Raw genomic sequence first — 17,260 nt, 5'->3', positions numbered from 1 at the left:
ATTGGCCAGCCCCAGGGACCCATGATCTGATGAGAAGTTCCTAGCTGCCCCATCTCCCAGGAATCAGGTCTTTGGGGGAGGTTGTGGACTCCATGTTGGGTTTCTGACCGTCTCATGTCTGCTTCTCAGATGTGGTGCCGGTGCCAGAGACACCGACCCGGGCGCCCCAGGTCATCCTGCATCCAGTGACCTCGAATCCAATGTAAGTGGAACAGAGACCTCCTTCCCCTGTCCTGGGTCTTCAGTCTGCTCAGGGTCGCTGTCTTCTGTCTTCCTCTTCCTGGAATTGATGGGGTGGGAGACTGCGGGAGAGAGAGACTTAGGGAATGATTTAGGTAAAGAGAAGGAGAGAGAGCGTGACAGCGTCTCTCAGCCTGGGCCCAACGGACGAGTCAGCTCTGCTTTGTGTCCTGGCCTTGCTTGTCAAGGGTGATTTCCAGGGGCTGACCATTTCCCTAGGATCCCCAGACTCTTCTATGATCAGAAAGATAATGTTCTGCCATAGCTAGAGCTTGATGAAGGAACAGTTACCCTATGTCATTGCCCCCCCACCTTTAAAAAGCATAATTTAGGGTTACACGAGGGATCAGCAAACTACAGTCTATGGGACAAATCCAATTTGCCACCTGTTTTTATAAATAAAGTTTTATTGGAACACAGCCACGCCCACTTGTTTACAACATACTGTCTATGTGGCTTTCAAAGTACAACAGGAGAGCTGAGTAGTGGCAACAGAGACTGTGGGGTCTGCAAAGTCCAAAATATTTACTATCTGGCCCTTTACGTACCAAGTTTGCTGACCTCTGGTTTATACCATTATAAGAATAATCTAAGCTAATTTTGGAAAACATGGACTGTTCTGTAAAAAAAGAAAGGAAAAATCATCACTCATAGTAGGACCACTCTTAGAACTTTGACATGTGCTCTTTCTATTCATATTTTACCTGCTTGTGTTTCATGGTCTACACAGTTTCCAGCCAGCTTTGTCATCCCGTAAAGCTATAGCCTCACATTTTTTGTATTATTCTAGACCCTTTATAGGCATTGTTTTTAATGGCTGTAAAATATCATTATTGATGTAGAAAAATGTCTTTAACCATTTCCCGATTGCCAGATCTCCTATCCTCCCATATTGCACTGTCGTAAACGACACTGCAATGGACATCTTTGCATGTGGCATCTTAAGCATCCTTGGGACACAGACTCTCTTTCCAGGTGGTCTGTTGGTGGTGCAGCCCCAAGTGAAACCACCTTCCTTGACTTCTTCGGTTGTGGCCAAAGTGGGGGGCATGCTAGGGACCTGATTTCGATTTGGCCAGCTTCCCAACTCCCATGTTTGCCTCCTTGGTTGTTCTTCTGGCTCTCCTAACTACTCCATCCTTTCGGACCCGGGTTATGGACAAATGGTACATCTGTGACATCAAAGGAGCAGCAATTTGCCAGGGATATTGTGCTGACATCTAGCTCCGGATTGTTTCTCTGATGCACGTAAACCAATTCCACAATTTGTGCAGGATGAACCCCAGGTTATTAACTGGCAGTCAGGGCGTGCCAGCGAACTACAGTCCGTGGCTGACTGCGATCTGCTTGAACGTGCATGGAGCGACGGGCTCTAACTCTTCGCAGAAGGAAATCATTTAATCGCCGGGCTACCGTAATCACGCCTGATGCAAGCAGAGGAGGGCTGCCTGTTCTGTCGTTGGGTGTGAGGGGGAACTCCAGCTGCATTGTTCCACCCAGATCGCCCCAAGCCGTTAAGTTCCCAGCATTTCAGCTGTCACTGGGTGGTTTCATTCCGTACTGTAAATAACTCCTTAATATGAAAGCAGACAGCACTTTGTGACCCACCCTTCTTTCCCCTTCTTTTAATTCCTCTAGCCTCTCAGGCTCCCTCTCACCTGGAGCCCCTCCAGCAAGTGGACTGGCCCTGTCTGCAGGGTCGGCAGCTTCTTGGGGTCTCAGGGTCAGGGGAGCAGTGGCCCCTAAAATGAGGGGTGGGTAGGGGGATCTGCTAAGCTTCCCCAGGGGAAATAGGAAGAGCGCAAGATGTTCATTGTGATTTTTTTCCTGCCACTGTTTCCAGCTTTTCTCTGCTTTCAGCAGCCCAGTTACTGTCTCCCCACCGCACTACACACACACACACACACACACACACACACACACACACACACACACACACACACACACACCTGTGTCTTCCAGTCCAATACGGTTTCGCTCATTCTCATTCCACACTTCCCAATTTGATGTGATTGGTAACATCCAACTAACTCAAACACTGAAAATTTTCAAAATACATCCAGTAATCTCCCTGGGGCATTTTCATCATACTCCATTTACTCAATTCATACCTAACTTCTGTCCTGTGTCACTTTTAGCCTTTCTGCACAGTATCTCTGCGCTTGCTTTAGTCCCTTCGGTAGTGATATAATATTCCTCAAAGTCAGGAGCCATGCCAGTTTCGACTCCGTATCCCTCTGATGGCCTCACACCAGTCCTGGCATAGGCAGGTTTTCCCCGCTATCCAAAAGTAGAGCATTCCCATGAAACCTTTCATGAGCCAAATTGGTGTCATGCAAAGAAACAATTATCATTCATTTATATGGAAAAATTGGAGGTGTCCCCCAACCCCCAAAATTACTTCTCTTAGATGAAGCCCAGATGCTCATGGACACAGGTCAAAGCTCTGGTGGCTGGATGCTGAGATGCCAAGGGTAGCTCCCTGGGAAGGAGCTTGGAGGCACCCCTCACACTGCTCGGAGTGCACGCTGCCTCTATAATGGCTTGCTGCAAAACAAAAGCTGAATGCCATGTTCACTTTTTACCCTCTTTCATAAAAGCAAAAACCCTCTTCGAACTTCTTTTGGTAGATACCAACGTAGATCTTTCGTAAAAGCAAAATGGCGTGATGCCAGCTTTCAGAAAGCAGGGGGTACCTGTAATCCCGAACCCCAGGGTTCTCCCGTAAGATTCTGAACCCAAGTGAATTTAGCAATCTCATTAATTCTTTCCTAGCAAACACCCAGAGCTCTGAGGATCCTAAATGCCTATGGCATTTAGGCCAATGTATAAGGAAGCTGCTAGATTAGTGGAAACCAAAGCCATAAAGAAAAAATGAGCCCTGAGCAGCCCCGAAAATCTATTTAAAACAGTGTCCTTGTCATTTCTTCTTCATGGCGAGGTTATGGATTATTTTAGACACAAGTGTTGAAGTGCAAGTTGAGATAAAGCCTTGATGGTGAGGCCTTCTCATTCCAAGACTCTTCATACGTGGATAAATAAGACACCGACCTCCCTTTTCACCTGAGGGTCACATTTATTTTTCTTTCTTTAAAGCTTGGAAGGAAATCCATTACTTCAAATTGAAGTGGAGCCAACCTCAGAGGTGAGAGTCAGAGAGGGAGAAACACCTTTCTCCTGGGGCTGCCCAGTGCTTGGCAGAGTCGACGGATGACTTTAATGACTCAGAGGGCTTGGGGCGGGTGGGGACGGGGACAAACCTGTTTGACGGGTGTTCTAACTCTGGGACAACTGACAAGGGGTGGGGGTGTCCAAGCGGGGGGGGGGCCCTCCCAGCACCAAGCCTAATGGGCCGTTATATGGTGTGCATCATGGAAACGCTAGTTGTGCAGAAGTTGGCAAGAGATTTGAATTCTTAGTTGAAAAATCAACTTAGGGCCAGGGGAATACCAAGGGGGATATGCCCCACTGCTTTCCAAAGAACACACTGGGGGAGGCAGTGTCCCTGGGGACACTGAGCTTGGTGGGCTTTTGAGAATGTTCTGGGGCTTCTTCCCATTGGCCAAAACTACTGGAGGAATAAATGAAGTGTCCTGGGTAAGAACCATGAACTCCTGACAGCCCTGTCACTGTGTCCTGAAGTGAAGGGAGTAGAACTAGGGTGTCCAGAGAAAATCGTGTCCTTTCTGCAATTACTGGGCTCGTTGAAAAATTATCCTGGGGGAAGCCAATGGAGACTGTGTCATTTCTCTTGGGTGTGCTACAAGAGACAGCTTGCTCAGGTTTGGGGTCAGGAAGACCTCAGGCTGCCTCATCAGGCCCCAAGCCTCTGGGAATCCCCACTGGCTGGAGCTCCTGCTGCTTCCTCACTTAAGCAAAAGAACCCAAGGGCCAGGGCACTCCCGGCCACCACGCTGGGAAGGCAGGTCCCTAGACCTTCAGCATCTAAGGATTGCGGTGGTCACACCTAAGCATTCCTGGGCTGTGTGGGTGTGCGGGGATAAAAATGCAGAGTTCTGGCCCCAGCCTGCTCTTTTCTGATTCAGTAGCTCTGGGTAGGGCCCAGGAATCTGCATTTTCTCCGGAAGCCCAGGGGCTTTTGGATACAGGTGGTCAGGTGTGTGCAAGGGACTTAAGAGGCTTTCATCTCATTGAAAACCTCACACCATCCCCCAGGGTGGGGGGGGGGTGGATTTTATTAGCTCCACTTTATGATGAGAAAAACAAGTCTCAGAGAGGTCAAGCAGTTTGCCCAAGGTCACACAGAGGCCAGATTCCAGCTCATTTTGTCTAATTGGTAAGCCCATCCTATGAGCCTCCCTTCTATGCCCTGCTGCCATGGCTGCCGAGGAAGCCCGGGCATCTGGCCTGTGCGGAGGAGCTCTGACCTCTCCCCGTTTCTGACTCATCGGTTCCAAATCCCCTGGGGGGAAGCAAAAGGCACTCCATATTGAGGTGTTCTGTGCAGACGTCTGTTGCACCCACAGTTCAGCCTGTTGTCTTTCTTACACACGCAGGAGTAGGCAGGTCAAAACATCAGGGCAGAATCGGAGGGCGTTGGAGATTAGGAGTCGAGACACCTGCTTCTTAGCCCTAGCTCTGCCTGGCTGTGTGATGTAGAGCTGGGCAACCTCCCAGGGTGACACCAACCATCCCAGTTTGCTGGGACCAAAGGGCTTCCCAAGGGGACTTTCATTTTTAAGGCATCTCTACACCCAATGTGGGGCACAAACTTACAACCCCGAAATCAAGAGTCGTATGCTCTACCGACTGAGCCAGCCAGGCACCCCCTCCCCAAGGGGACTTCTAGTGCCCAAACCAGGAAAGTCCAGCAAACCAGTATGGGTGGTCCCCGAGCGCTTCTCCTCTATGAGCCTCAGTTTCCCCCTTGGCACAAGAGCATTGGATTATCATGATCTCCCTTTCAGCTCCTTCATCTTCTACGATTCTAGACAAGAGCAACCTGGGGCAAATAGATACATGTCCCCACCAGCTGAAAATGCACCTAGAGACATGTCTACACCCGGGGGGACTTCGTGGGAAGGCGGGGCAGGGGCAGGAGCTGCTCTGACCTCTCTCCCCTTTTCCGGCCACAGAATGAAGAGGGCCATGATGAGGCTGAAGAGTCGGAGGACGACTTCGAGGAGATGAACTTGTCCTTGCTCTCAGCCCGGAGCTTCCCGCGCAAGGCCAGCCAGACCAGCATCTTCCTGCAGGAGTGGGACATCCCTTTTGAGCAACTGGAGGTTGGCGAGCTCATCGGCAAGGGCCGCTTCGGGCAGGTGTACCACGGCCGCTGGCATGGCGAGGTGGCCATCCGGCTGATTGACATCGAGAGAGATAACGAGGAGCAGCTCAAGGCCTTCAAGCGGGAGGTGATGGCCTACAGGCAGACACGCCATGAGAACGTGGTGCTCTTCATGGGCGCCTGCATGAGCCCGCCCCACCTGGCCATCATCACCAGGTCAGTCCTGCCCGGGGCTGCCTGCCCCTCACCCCCGCCATGGACTGATTCCCAGAGTCCTGCCTCTGGCAGAGTTGAGAAGGGAGTTGGGTTCTGGTTAATGCGTCGTTCTGGCGAATGGAGCATCTCTAGCTCTGCCATTCACAATTATGTGGTTTTACGATTTGAGATTCCAGAAAATATTTTTGATACTAAAACCCTTTGGCAGAGCAGTGCCACAGGGAGAGCACCATAAGTGGGAAGGTAGGAAAGTTGGTTCGGGTTCCCCTGTGCTCCAAGTATTTGTGAAACAACATCACTGAGACTCACTGTCTCTGTGTGTAAATTGAACTGATTGGATCCAATCAGGGGATGGCAGACTTTTTCTGTAAAGGGCCCAGTAGTGAATATTGGTGGCTTTATGGGCCATACAGTTTCTGTAGCAACTGCTCAACTCTATTCACTGGGATGTGAAAGCAGCCAAAGACAAGATGTAAATGGATGTACATGGCTGGGTGCCAATAAAACTTTATTTATAAAAGCGGGTGATGTGTTGGATTTGGCCCTCAGGCCCTAGTTTTGCCAACCGTGGGCTAAGATCGTGATGACTGTTATTCTGGCTTTCGTTAAAGCAGCAGATAACATTTGCAGGGCTTTACCATTGCTATTTTAAATATCCAGGATCCCTGATCTCTAGCTGCACAGGAGGGGTAGTGAGAAAATCTGACATTAAAAAAATGTCATACGATAGCAACTTTCCTGAACTTGCTCTCTGAGATCACCCAGTGACATGGGGCATTGAAAAAAAAAAATAGCTGTCGTTTCAGTTGAACAGTTGTGAAACAATCCTTTGGTGTGTTTTTAAACTCTGGTTGTTGCTCCCCCATTGCATTAGGACTGGCCACAGCAGGGCCATTCCTGGCGTGGCCTGGGATGCCAAGAGTCAGCTCTCTCCTTCCCATTCTCTGCTCAAGTGATAAGATCCTGAATACACAAGCCTCTCACCTTGGCAGGAGCTGTGAGCTCAGGGAAGAGCTGGTGTGTCTTTGGTCTGTTCCCTTGTGATACAAAGCATCCTTGAGCCCATTTATAAGATCTCAGTGGTCAGAAGAAGGTGTGTTATTGTCCATTAGCATTGATTATACAGATGATGGATTGAATCCATGTGTCCAGTGGTAAATGTTTTCAAAGGATTGGAGATCGAGAGATGGCCCTTCAGTTCTCCCTAAACCAGGGTAAAAATGGTGGTTCTCAACCCTGAATGGGACAGAAGAGGCTCTCAAATACCCAGCTCATATTCAGGGGCTGAGCTGTTCTTAGGAGGTGAGTGTATCAGTAAGCTTGTGCTAAGTAACAAACTATCCCCAGTACTTCAGAGTTTTCCTCTATTCTGTGGACAGTTCTACACAGAGCCAGGCCCCGTGGCTGGGCTCTTGGACGTGTCTGTGGTCAGCTGCCAGGTCAGGCCAGGGGGCTGGTCACTCTTGGGTGTCTTCACTAACTTGTCTACAGGTTGGCAGGTTATCAGCAGGGGTGCCCCAATTCCCCTTCTCATGGTCTCTTATCTGCCAACAGCCTAGCTTGGGCTCATTCCCAGGGTGGTCTCAGGGTTCCAAGGGCAACAAGAGGTCGAGCCCTGATGGGCAAGTGCCTTCCACACCTCTGTCCGTGTTGCATTGACCGATGGACATTGGCCAAAGCAAGTCACGTGGTCAACCTAGATTCAAGGCATGGAGAGACCGTCTGCCTCTGCAGGGGAGGGTTTGCAATATCACATTGCAGGGCCACAGATGTAGGGAGAGGGACAATTTGTGGCCACTTGTACAACCTGCCACAGCTCCTTTCCTCCTCTTTGTTATCCAGAATGTATCGTCCTCATGCATAGCCCTTTATTTGGGGTGCACACATCTGGTTGGAAGGTGGTCTCCCCCCCCCACACACACACACACACGCTGGTCTTCTGCCTATTGCTCCCACCAGTCTGTCACTCCCAGATTTCTTTCTGCTCACCTCCTCACCTTCTGGCCCTCTAACCCCTCTTTTTGACATCCCCAAACTAGAAATTCCAAACCCATCATCTCCTGTTGCCTGACCCTTCTAAGGACCTCTTGCCCCCCACGCTCTGACTTCCGAAGCATTACTGGTGGAGCCCAGTACCCCAGGCCTCCCTCACCCCTTTCCCAGGGGCTGGCTAATTGGAAGTGGACAGATTCGGTTAGCAGTCATCCTTGAGAAACGAGTGGTCATTATGAAAATGTGTCACTCATCCCGTAAGCCAGCTGCATTTGTGGCCCCTTTCTATTGTGTACAAACTCTACGCCCTGCCCCCTCCCCAAGCGCCGTAACGGCCTGCAGATTTCACAAATAGCGCAGCCTTTTCCTGGCACCGTGATAAAGACTCTGCCGCTTTGGGACATGTAATTGGTCTCTGAAGTGTTTTGGTATTTTGTGTGAAGAAGCCAGATGAGCCCCAAAGAAGTGGCATTTATTCCATATTATTGTGTCATTATATATTTATCTTGGGGGGTTCTGTGCACCCCCTTCTCCCATTTAGCACCACACACTTGTTGACCATCAGATCTCTTATCTGAATGTTCAGTTTGAAACCCGATATTTGAGTAATTTGATTAATCACCTGCATCCGCATAATTGGCTGGCCGAGGTCGATGGTTGGACAATAGCCAACCAACTGGAACAATTTTTGGACCCTGGATTTATTTTACAGGGAACATAAGACGAGATAATTACCTGGCATATTCCAGCTAAATTCACAATGGCGTGTTCTAGCCAATTACTTAGTAATTATCATCGGAGTTAACAAGTATTTCTAAGATTAGCTTCCTTGTAATGTGATGTGTATGGCTCTTAGGGAATGAGTAATAACCAACTAGTTACCCAATTGCTATATCCACAAATACAATTAGCAGCAGGATTGCTAAATCGTTTCACGATTGGGTCATTATGAGATTATTGCAAAGCTATTGGTAGTCTGCACAATCGCTCATTTAAAAAACTCCAAGTGGAATTTGAAAGCCGATTGAGCTGAATGAAAACATCTCTCATCCTTCCGCCTTGCTGCAGAGTTCCCTAGGCCTCAGTGTCCCCATCTGAAAAATGAGGAGGTAGAAAGAAGTAGGTGCGTTCTTTGTGGCCCCTTCCTCCATCATCAAGGCCAGCAGCATCGCCTCTCCCTTCCGTGGTCACATGGCCTTCTTCTGTGGTCAGATCTCACTCGTATAAGGATACTTGTGATTGCATCTAGGACCCAGCCATCCAGAGACATCATCTCTCATTTCAACACGCTCAACTTCTACGAAGTCCCTTTTGCAATATTGAGGTAACTTTCACAGTTTCCAAGGATTAGAACCTGGATATCTTTGGGCTCCAGTTTTTAGTCTATCCCATCACCTTGGACCTAATGAATCAAGTCTGTTTGTAGGTTAAGACTTTCTAACCAGCCCATTTGAATCCAGTTAATACTTGGGAACCACAGCTGGGGAATATTACCGGGGAGTACCTACTTGTGCCCAGCGCTGATGCTAGATGTGTCCAGCTAGTGCAGCGGGAAACGGAAACAGGAAAGTTTTCAAAAAAAAAAAAAAAAAAAAAGACCAGACAAAATGACTAAATAATTAGGATCTCAGTGGGAAGAAATTTGTTATTTATCTGGTAACAGGAGTATGGACCAACCTACCTTAGCTGTGTGCCATGGAGACAAGACCAAAGCAAAATGCTACAGTTGATGCCTCCAAGAGGCCCCCCTCCCCCGTTAGGAGGAACCTAATTCCATTGAACCCATCTGGGCCATATTACAGATATAGAAACTGACACCAGAAGAAGAAAGTGGGGCCGGGACAGGAGCCCAGGTCTCTAACAATGCACTTGATCCTCCGACAGCTTGAAAACCCCGTTCTCCCCCAGTGCTTGTCCATTCATTCAGTCAGTCATCAGATATTTAGTAAAGACATTGAGTACCAGGCACTTTGCCGGATGCTAGGGGAGGGTGGTGAGCAAGACGGGCATGGACCCTGTTTTCAGAGTGCTGTCGTTCTAGTGGGGGGAGACAGACTAGTGCTGAGTAGTAATGAGATCATTTGAGTAGGTCCCAGCGTGTTGAAGGAACTGAACCAGAGCAGTGCTACAGAGGGACTTGGGGACTGGAGTAATTTTAGGTATGCATTGTGGGAGGGAAGATCCAGGCAGCGGAGACCTGAGTGCAAGGAGCCAGCTCTGCGGACATGGTGCAGGGCGCACTCAGCAGAGGGATCAGCAGATGCAAAGGCCCGGAGGTAGGAGTGAGCAGGGTGTGCTTCGGACCAGAGAGAAGACTGTGGTGGCAGAACGTGGTCGGTGAGGACAAGGGGTGGGAGGTGAGAAAAGAAGCCAGCAGGGGCCAGACTGGGGGGTGGGTGGTGCTCATGCCTGGTGAGGTGGGCACCGACGCCCACAGCAGCCCCTCAGCCTCCACGCTATATTTGAGGCCAGATCATTCATTATAGGGTCTGGCCTGTGCATTGTAGGATGGTTAGCAGGATCCTGCTCCCTACCCGCTAGATGCCAATAGTACTGAGTCTCTAGTTGTGAGAACCAAAAATGTCTTCAGATCGTGTCAAATGTCCCCTGGGGCAAAGTTACCCACAGTCGAAGAACCGTTGCCCCAGAGTCTCTGATTTAATTAGTCTCTATAGGCCTCGGGTTCTGTATAAAACCTCCCCACATGACTGTAACAGGCAGCTGGGAGACCCCGCCAAGACCCTCTGCTGTAGGTAGGACCTGGAAGGCTGGCGAGAGGTCTGGATTTTATGCTCAGGGGAGCAGGCAGCCTTGGAGGGTTGTGGGCAGGGGCGGGAACTGGTGTCTTCAAGGACAAAAATGGAGAAACTCCCAAAATAGAGGGTAGGGGCTCAAGGAGAGTATTTTGACAACTGCAGAGGCCACCAAAGTTCAAGGAAATGGCAGTTTATCTGCCCTAACTTCCCATTATGGTCAGAGCCGATGACTTCACCAGGCGCCAATGTCCCTTTCCCCCCATGCCAGCCCGCTGCCCTTGGCGGGACCAGGAAGCGCTGTTAGGAGGCCTGCCCTACCGTGGCTAGCGTTCTGCCTGGGCGTCTGCCTCAGCAGCGGAGATACCGCTGCTCCACTCACCAAGGCTGAGTCTAGAGAGGGAGACGCTGCCCCATTCTTCCCAGAGAGGTTTATCACAATGTCCCAATGCCCTCATTAGCTTCTGCTCCAGCCCTGTCTCTCTGGAAAGGAAGACTCAGTGAGCTTTGGGGCCAGGTAGAGACTATAGTTCCATCACGTGGTTCCTTTCCTTGAAGCTGAAGGAGGCACAGCTGACCCTCCAGTCTGAAACCATTTCCCTGCTTGAGGGGCATTTTTTTTTTTTTAATGTTCATCAACGCAGAGCCCCCCAGATAACACCAAAGCAGCAAGAGATTCCACCAACCTTCAGCAAGGACTTGGCTTCAGGCCAGGCACAGTGATGTTCTCCCATCTATTACTGTGCCCATTTTACAAATGGAAGAACTGAGGTCAGACAAGCAAAAGGAGCCCTGGCCCAGGTCACAGAACAAAGAACGGGCAGAACTCGGAAGTGAGCAAACACGTACCTGACCTGTGCCCCGGCTGCCTCAGCCAGGTCAAGGGGAGGAGGCGAGAATACTCACCCTTGATCGTATCCGACTCAGCTGGGGGACTTGATAACACTATAGGAGCCATGCCCCATTTCAGTTCAATGCACCAAAGCCTCTGTCTTTTTTACTAAGTTCCAGAGGATCTGGTACACCACAGTTTACAAGCCATTGACTTATTAAACTGGTTTCATTTTTTGTAGCTTTGATTCTGTTTATGTACTAAAATACCCCGTAAGTTACTATGGGGCCAGCACGCACGCACGCACGCGCACACACACACACACACACACCCCCCTCTTCCATATACACTCCACGTTACCCATTTTCTCTCCCCTTTCTCTGTCCCGCTCTTTATCTTATCAAACACACACTCCCTTTCTCTTTCCCAGCAGAAGACTTATATTATTTGTATTAGCAACTGACAAAGTTCCCATGGCCCACAGAGCCGCCTCCCCCCACCCCCAATCTTTTTCTAGAATCCCCAGATTATTTAAAGCCATGCTTCATAGCATAGACCCCTGGCTAGCATCACCTGGGAACTCTTTAGAAAGGCAAATGGAAGATCAAGAACCCCCTCCCTCACGATCAGGAGCTCTTGGGGTAAGCCCATTGTAAGTTCTCCAGGAAGTCTGCCCTCCGCAGCCATGCGTGGGACCCTGACTGAGTGCCCGGCTGTGTGCCACTTCTCAGAACACTGTTCCTATGGTTCATACAAGACTTTCCATTCCAGGAGAAGAGATGGTCAGTAACAAATCAAACAAGATAATTAAAGCATTGCGTTAAGTGTTGTGAAGGCCACAAATGGGGGGGGGGTCAGAGTGACAGGAGGGCTGCTTTGAGGAGGGGCTGAGGAGAGGTGTCTTGGGGGAGGGGACGTTTGAACTGAGAACGATGAGAAGCAGCAGGGAAAGAGCAGTCCAGGCAGTGGCATAGCAGGTGCAAAGGCCCTGAGGTGGGAATGAGATGGGCACATTTGAGGACCAGAGGGAAGCATGTGAATGATCGCAGAGTGATAGGGGAGGGCCTGCAGGGCCTCAAAGGTGTGGATAAGGGTGTAGAGTTTATACTATGGCAGTGGGAAACGTGAAAGATTTTAAGCAGGAGCTAACTCACACCACTCTGGAAGTTTCCAGATGGCCTGGCTGCTTGCTGCCTCCACTTACACACAGCTAGTTAGTTGGTTCAGTGTGTCAAAACATCATCTGGCTGAGAGCAGTGACAGCATCAACCTAGCCCAGCCCTGAAGGACACAAGCAGAGGAAACGGGATTCTGGGGTGTCCTGGCTGTCACCGGTATTTCCACCTGTGTGGGGGATGACTGAGTGGTTCCTCTGTATTTGGGAGCACCGTGAATTTCAGGAGGCCTTCTCAGGGATGGGAGTAGGAGGGAGCAGGAAAATAGGGGCATTCCATAAACACCTTGTTGTGATAGAGGGGTTTGGGATGTGTGCCCCAGGAAAGAGAAGGAAGAACAGGATTTCCCCACTGCTTTCAGGAAGATTTTTTTTTTTAACTTCTCATTGGGCGAGTGTCCTCAGTCCCACCCAGTCGCTGGGTGCCCAGAGTCTGAATGCAGCTGTGAAGTCGTATGAGGTTGGCTGGATCCCCCCGCTGCACGCGCCCTGCACCCAGCCCCACCGGTCTCCCCCCAGGGACAAGGTAGTAATGAAATCCTGCAGGGCCTCGTTTGCACGGCATTCTAAATCTGGTCAATATCAGGAGCTATTTAATAGACTACTTCCAACTCCAAGTCAGTTCTTGTTTTTCATGCTTTCGAATATAATAGCACCAAGCTGCACTATTTAACAGACAAACGGAGGACCCTGCCTTCTGCTAAGACTGTAGTAACTCCGTGCCCGAATGAGATCTTGACTTGCTTTGCCAGTAACTCTGTATTTGTGGGCTTTCTGATTTTTTCCCCCTTCAGGCCAGTTTGATTGTCCTAAATATAACATACAAGAGTGGGGGTGGGGGGGCGCTGAGCACATGAAGATTCCGTCCCCCGCCATCTAGTGGAATCGTCTTCCTTTTATGTTCAAAAAGCTGAATTGCTTTCCCTTTATAAAGCACAGCTGAAAAGGTTTTTTTGTCTGTGGCTGCCTTTAATTGTGCTGGAATGTGAAGCACCCCGGGACTTTTGTGAAGGAAGCGCTATAAATGCAGTGCATCATTATCATCATTGTTATTAACATCATCTCTGTGCATTGCATATGCCTGTTGGTAAACCATCGTATGACCAGCAGAGGACTTGCCTGGGTGAAGACTTCGCCACTGGCCACCACGTTCCTCGAACCTCAAAGATTCTGAATTAGCGTGCAGGCCATCTGTTATCACTTAACAAGTAACTTGTGTGTCTTATTAGGCAAGTGATAACTTGTTATTGAAAAATGCAGAACAGCAAAAAAAAGAAAATGAAATTCACCTGTAATGTCTATGGCCAGAGGCAGTCATGTGAACGTTTTGGTGTATGTCTTTCCAGGCAGTTTTCTCAGTAGACATGCAAACTTACAGTTTGTATTTGTCGCGGTAACAGTAGCTGCTATAACAAATAAGTCTTAAAGCTTTTGATGGCTTTATACAATAGAAGTCCCATTTCTTGCTCACATAATAGTCCAAGATGGCTATTTCTGGATGGTAGGTGGCTCTTCCTCAGGTGTGGAGGGATCTGAGACCAATCCCATCTTTTGGATCCATCCCTGGGGCTCAGAGTCCTCTGCTTCTAGCTGGGGAAAGAAGAAAGTACATAGAGGTTGTGTGGGATGTTTCAGTGAGCCATACTTATAAGTGGTACATGCCTTGTGTCATGGGTTGGCACAGTCCCTCGACCACACCTGACTGCAAGGGAGTCTGAGGAATAGCCAACTGTATTCCCAGGAGGAAAATGACATGGGTTTTGGTGAAGAGCCAGCAGCTCTTTGACACACACACACACACACACACACACACACACACATTTATGGATAGCTCTTCCAACCCATTGAAGATAGACTCATCCGACAATCTTGTTCTATGACTTGCTACTTTCACCAGCTACGTGTACGAATGCCCTGTTTTTTGGATTTGGGTCTATTGCAAATTTCTTCACTTTTGTGTACCTCTGTTTCCTTAACTATAAAATGGGTTGACCTTTTTGTCTCTTGCAAGGTAGTAATAAGAATTAGAGATCAGGCTATAGCTTAATGCCTCCTATAACCAGAGGTGCTCAATACCTTGTATCTCCCAGTTGCTATAATAATAATGATGCTATCCTAACAACGATGATGGCAACAATGATAGTGGAGGCAATTAACATGAGCGTATTTCCTCCCAGGTGCCAAGGCCTCCTTGGTTCTACAAGCAGCAGGTGTTTTGTGTTTATTATGATATCAAATGATATGAGGTGATGGCTATGGCTTGGCCCCTTGGACTCGCGGCTGGTACCTTGTACCTCTCTGAGCTTCAAGCCGTCCTCAAGGAGATGTCGAGAAAGGAGCTGGATATACCAGTCCCCAGCTTGGATGGAAGGTTGAGGCTGGAAATAACCATGTGTGAGTCATCTGCAGAGAAGTGGTGACTGAAGCTGTGGGCTTCTGTGGAAGCTGAGGTCATCCAGGGAAGAGCAGGAGGTTGCCCAAGGACGGAGCCTGGAGCATCTCTGGCGTGGGGTGTCTTGGTGGGGAAGGAGCACCGGGCACAGGGGATTGGGAAGAAGCAGGCAGGGCTAGAGGAGCCCAGAAGAGCATGGGGTCCTGGAGCCAATCCAAAGTGGCATCCTACTGCCTCCCTCTCCCCATTGCCTTGTAGGACATCGCCTTGTTTTATTTTCACTAGAACACTTCTCACCGTAAGGTATTATCTTGTTCCTCAGTTTGTCTGCTTGCTTTTTGTCTCTTTTTCCTACATCTCTTCCCCCACCCTAGAACATAAGCCTGGGGAAAGCAAGACCTCAGCTACTTGGCTCACCTCTGCATCCCCAGCCTCTAAAACCCTGGGTCCCCCTTAAATACTTGTTGAATGAATGAATAACCATTTCCAAAAATATATTCACACGCATTATCACAGCCTGCTCCTCTAGGCAAGTGTAGTAGCAGACAATGAATGGTACTGTTTACTCAGAATCACTGAGAAATGAGTGGGACATAAGTAAAATATAGTACAAACTGGGTGGTGTGGGGGTGGCTATAGGATGTGGGAGAATTAACAGAGATCAAAAGAAAAAGATGCCAACTGTGTGATGTAAATTATAATGATAAAGAGACAGAGTGATCTGGGGGCATTGGCCCCAAACGCTCATCATGTATAAGGCCCTGGGTGTGATGGTGGGAATGAGGAAGCGAAGGCATGCCCCCTGAAGCTCACAGACAGGTAAGTGGGATGATTCTCAGTATCCTTGATCTCTGCAATAGGATCCTAGGGAGCTGTGGGGACCCAGATCTGGCCGCTGACCCAACCAAGGAATTAGCCAGATGGACAGAAGCTATTGGCATTCTTTTTTTTTTTTTAAAGATTTTATTTATTTATTAGAGAGCCAGCACAAGCACGGTGAAGGGCAGAGGGAGAGGGAGAAGCAGGCTCGCCGCTGAGCAGGGAGCCCAACACGGGGCTCCATCCCAGGACTCCGGGATCATGACCTGAGCCAAAGGCAGAGGCTTAACCGACTGAGCCACCCAGGCGCCCCGTTATTGGCATTCTTAACAGCAAGACCCGTAATGCAAAGGGTTGAAGGTGGGAAGGGACAAGATGGGGAAGAGGCAGGGGAGTCCGCAGCTGGGGTATAGGATCCATACGGGTAAAATAGCAGGAGCTAAGGAGCTGGAGATGGTCTGAAAGGACCTTGTGAGCCAAGCAAGCTAAGGAATCTGGACTTTTCTTGCAGAGGCTGGGGGAGCCACCCAGAGTTTTAGCCAGAAGAGCGACACCGTTCGGTTTGCATCTTAGAAAGACCACTTTGGGTCAATGCCTTTCCTTAGAGGAGGTTGCAGCAGGATTGTTGATCTATTTCCCCGCCCCCTACCCCCTCCAAGAATGGTGTGGACAGTGTGGACCCTCACCAGGCATCAGTGGGAACAAATTCGGGTTTCCATGCCCCCGGTTCTAAAAGATCCTTGGGCTGGCTCCCTGAGTGAGGGGAGAGCAACGGCAAGCTGCCAGTCCTTTGGAAACAAAGGCGTCTTCAACAGTGTTCACTATTTACCCGAGTTAAAAGTAGCTAGCTGCGCTCCCATGTTTTGAAGGCAAGTGTGGGCAACATCGGGTCCTTAACATGTGTTCCAGAAACCAGAGGGACAGTTTCCTCAGCTTTGCTGGCAGGCCATGGTTAAACAAATTCAGGAGCACGGGGGTAGCCTCCCAGAGGAAGGCAAGGTTGCAGTTAAAAGCTGGTTCTCTGCCATCTGATTGGCCTGAGTGCGAATACTGGCTTTTCTGTCTTTTGAATGGGTTTAACGACCCTCGGAAGTGGGTACCATTCCACTCCCCCATTTATGGCCAAGGACACCAATGAAGTAGGTGCCTAAGGTTATAGAAATTTGGGGGGAGGGAGGATTTGAACTCAGGGTTGTCTGATTCAGACCAAAGTTCGTATCAATCACCAACCCCCTTCCTTTTTTTTTCTCTTCCTAGCTGAGCATAAGTCTGTCGCTCTTTTGAATGCCCCTGGGGCCTCTTAGAACCCTGCCCTGCTGGTCCTCTCCCCTGGGCAGGTTGGGGGGTGCGGGGGAGGCTGACCTACCTCCAAGTCTCACTCATTGTCCGAACCACCGAACTTACCTGGCTTATGACTTGTTGAGTTGGCAGGTGCACCTTGAAACCTCTCCCCTCCCCTCCCCTTGTGGTGGCCTCCAGGGTGTTGTGGGTGGGCAGGGGGTCAGAAGTGTCACATCCGTGTGTTTTCATCGCTCTGGGAACTTGCCAGGCCCTGGGCTATGGTTTGATGTATTCCCCCAACCGGCCACGGTTG

At 49.5% G+C, this 17,260-nt stretch overlaps 1 protein-coding gene across 3 annotated transcripts in view; it reads left to right on the top strand.

The window, feature by feature from the left end:
• KSR2 (kinase suppressor of ras 2) overlaps positions 1 to 17,260 on the top strand; it is a 411,509-nt gene that overhangs the window by 337,225 nt on the left and 57,024 nt on the right. For all 3 annotated transcript variants that reach the window (XM_027576790.2, XM_027576788.2, XM_027576789.2), the window contains exons 12-14: positions 130 to 202; positions 3,337 to 3,385; positions 5,337 to 5,704. In XM_027576790.2, coding sequence (XP_027432591.2) covers positions 130 to 202; positions 3,337 to 3,385; positions 5,337 to 5,704 — 490 coding nt within the window. The remainder of the gene's footprint in view (positions 1 to 129; positions 203 to 3,336; positions 3,386 to 5,336; positions 5,705 to 17,260) is intronic.

The sequence above is a fragment of the Zalophus californianus genome, chromosome 14 (genome assembly GCF_009762305.2).
Source record: "Zalophus californianus isolate mZalCal1 chromosome 14, mZalCal1.pri.v2, whole genome shotgun sequence".
NCBI classification, from domain to species: domain Eukaryota; kingdom Metazoa; phylum Chordata; class Mammalia; order Carnivora; family Otariidae; genus Zalophus; species Zalophus californianus.
Note: the sequence above shows the minus strand (reverse complement) of the source record. Positions and strands in the feature narration are given on the sequence as shown.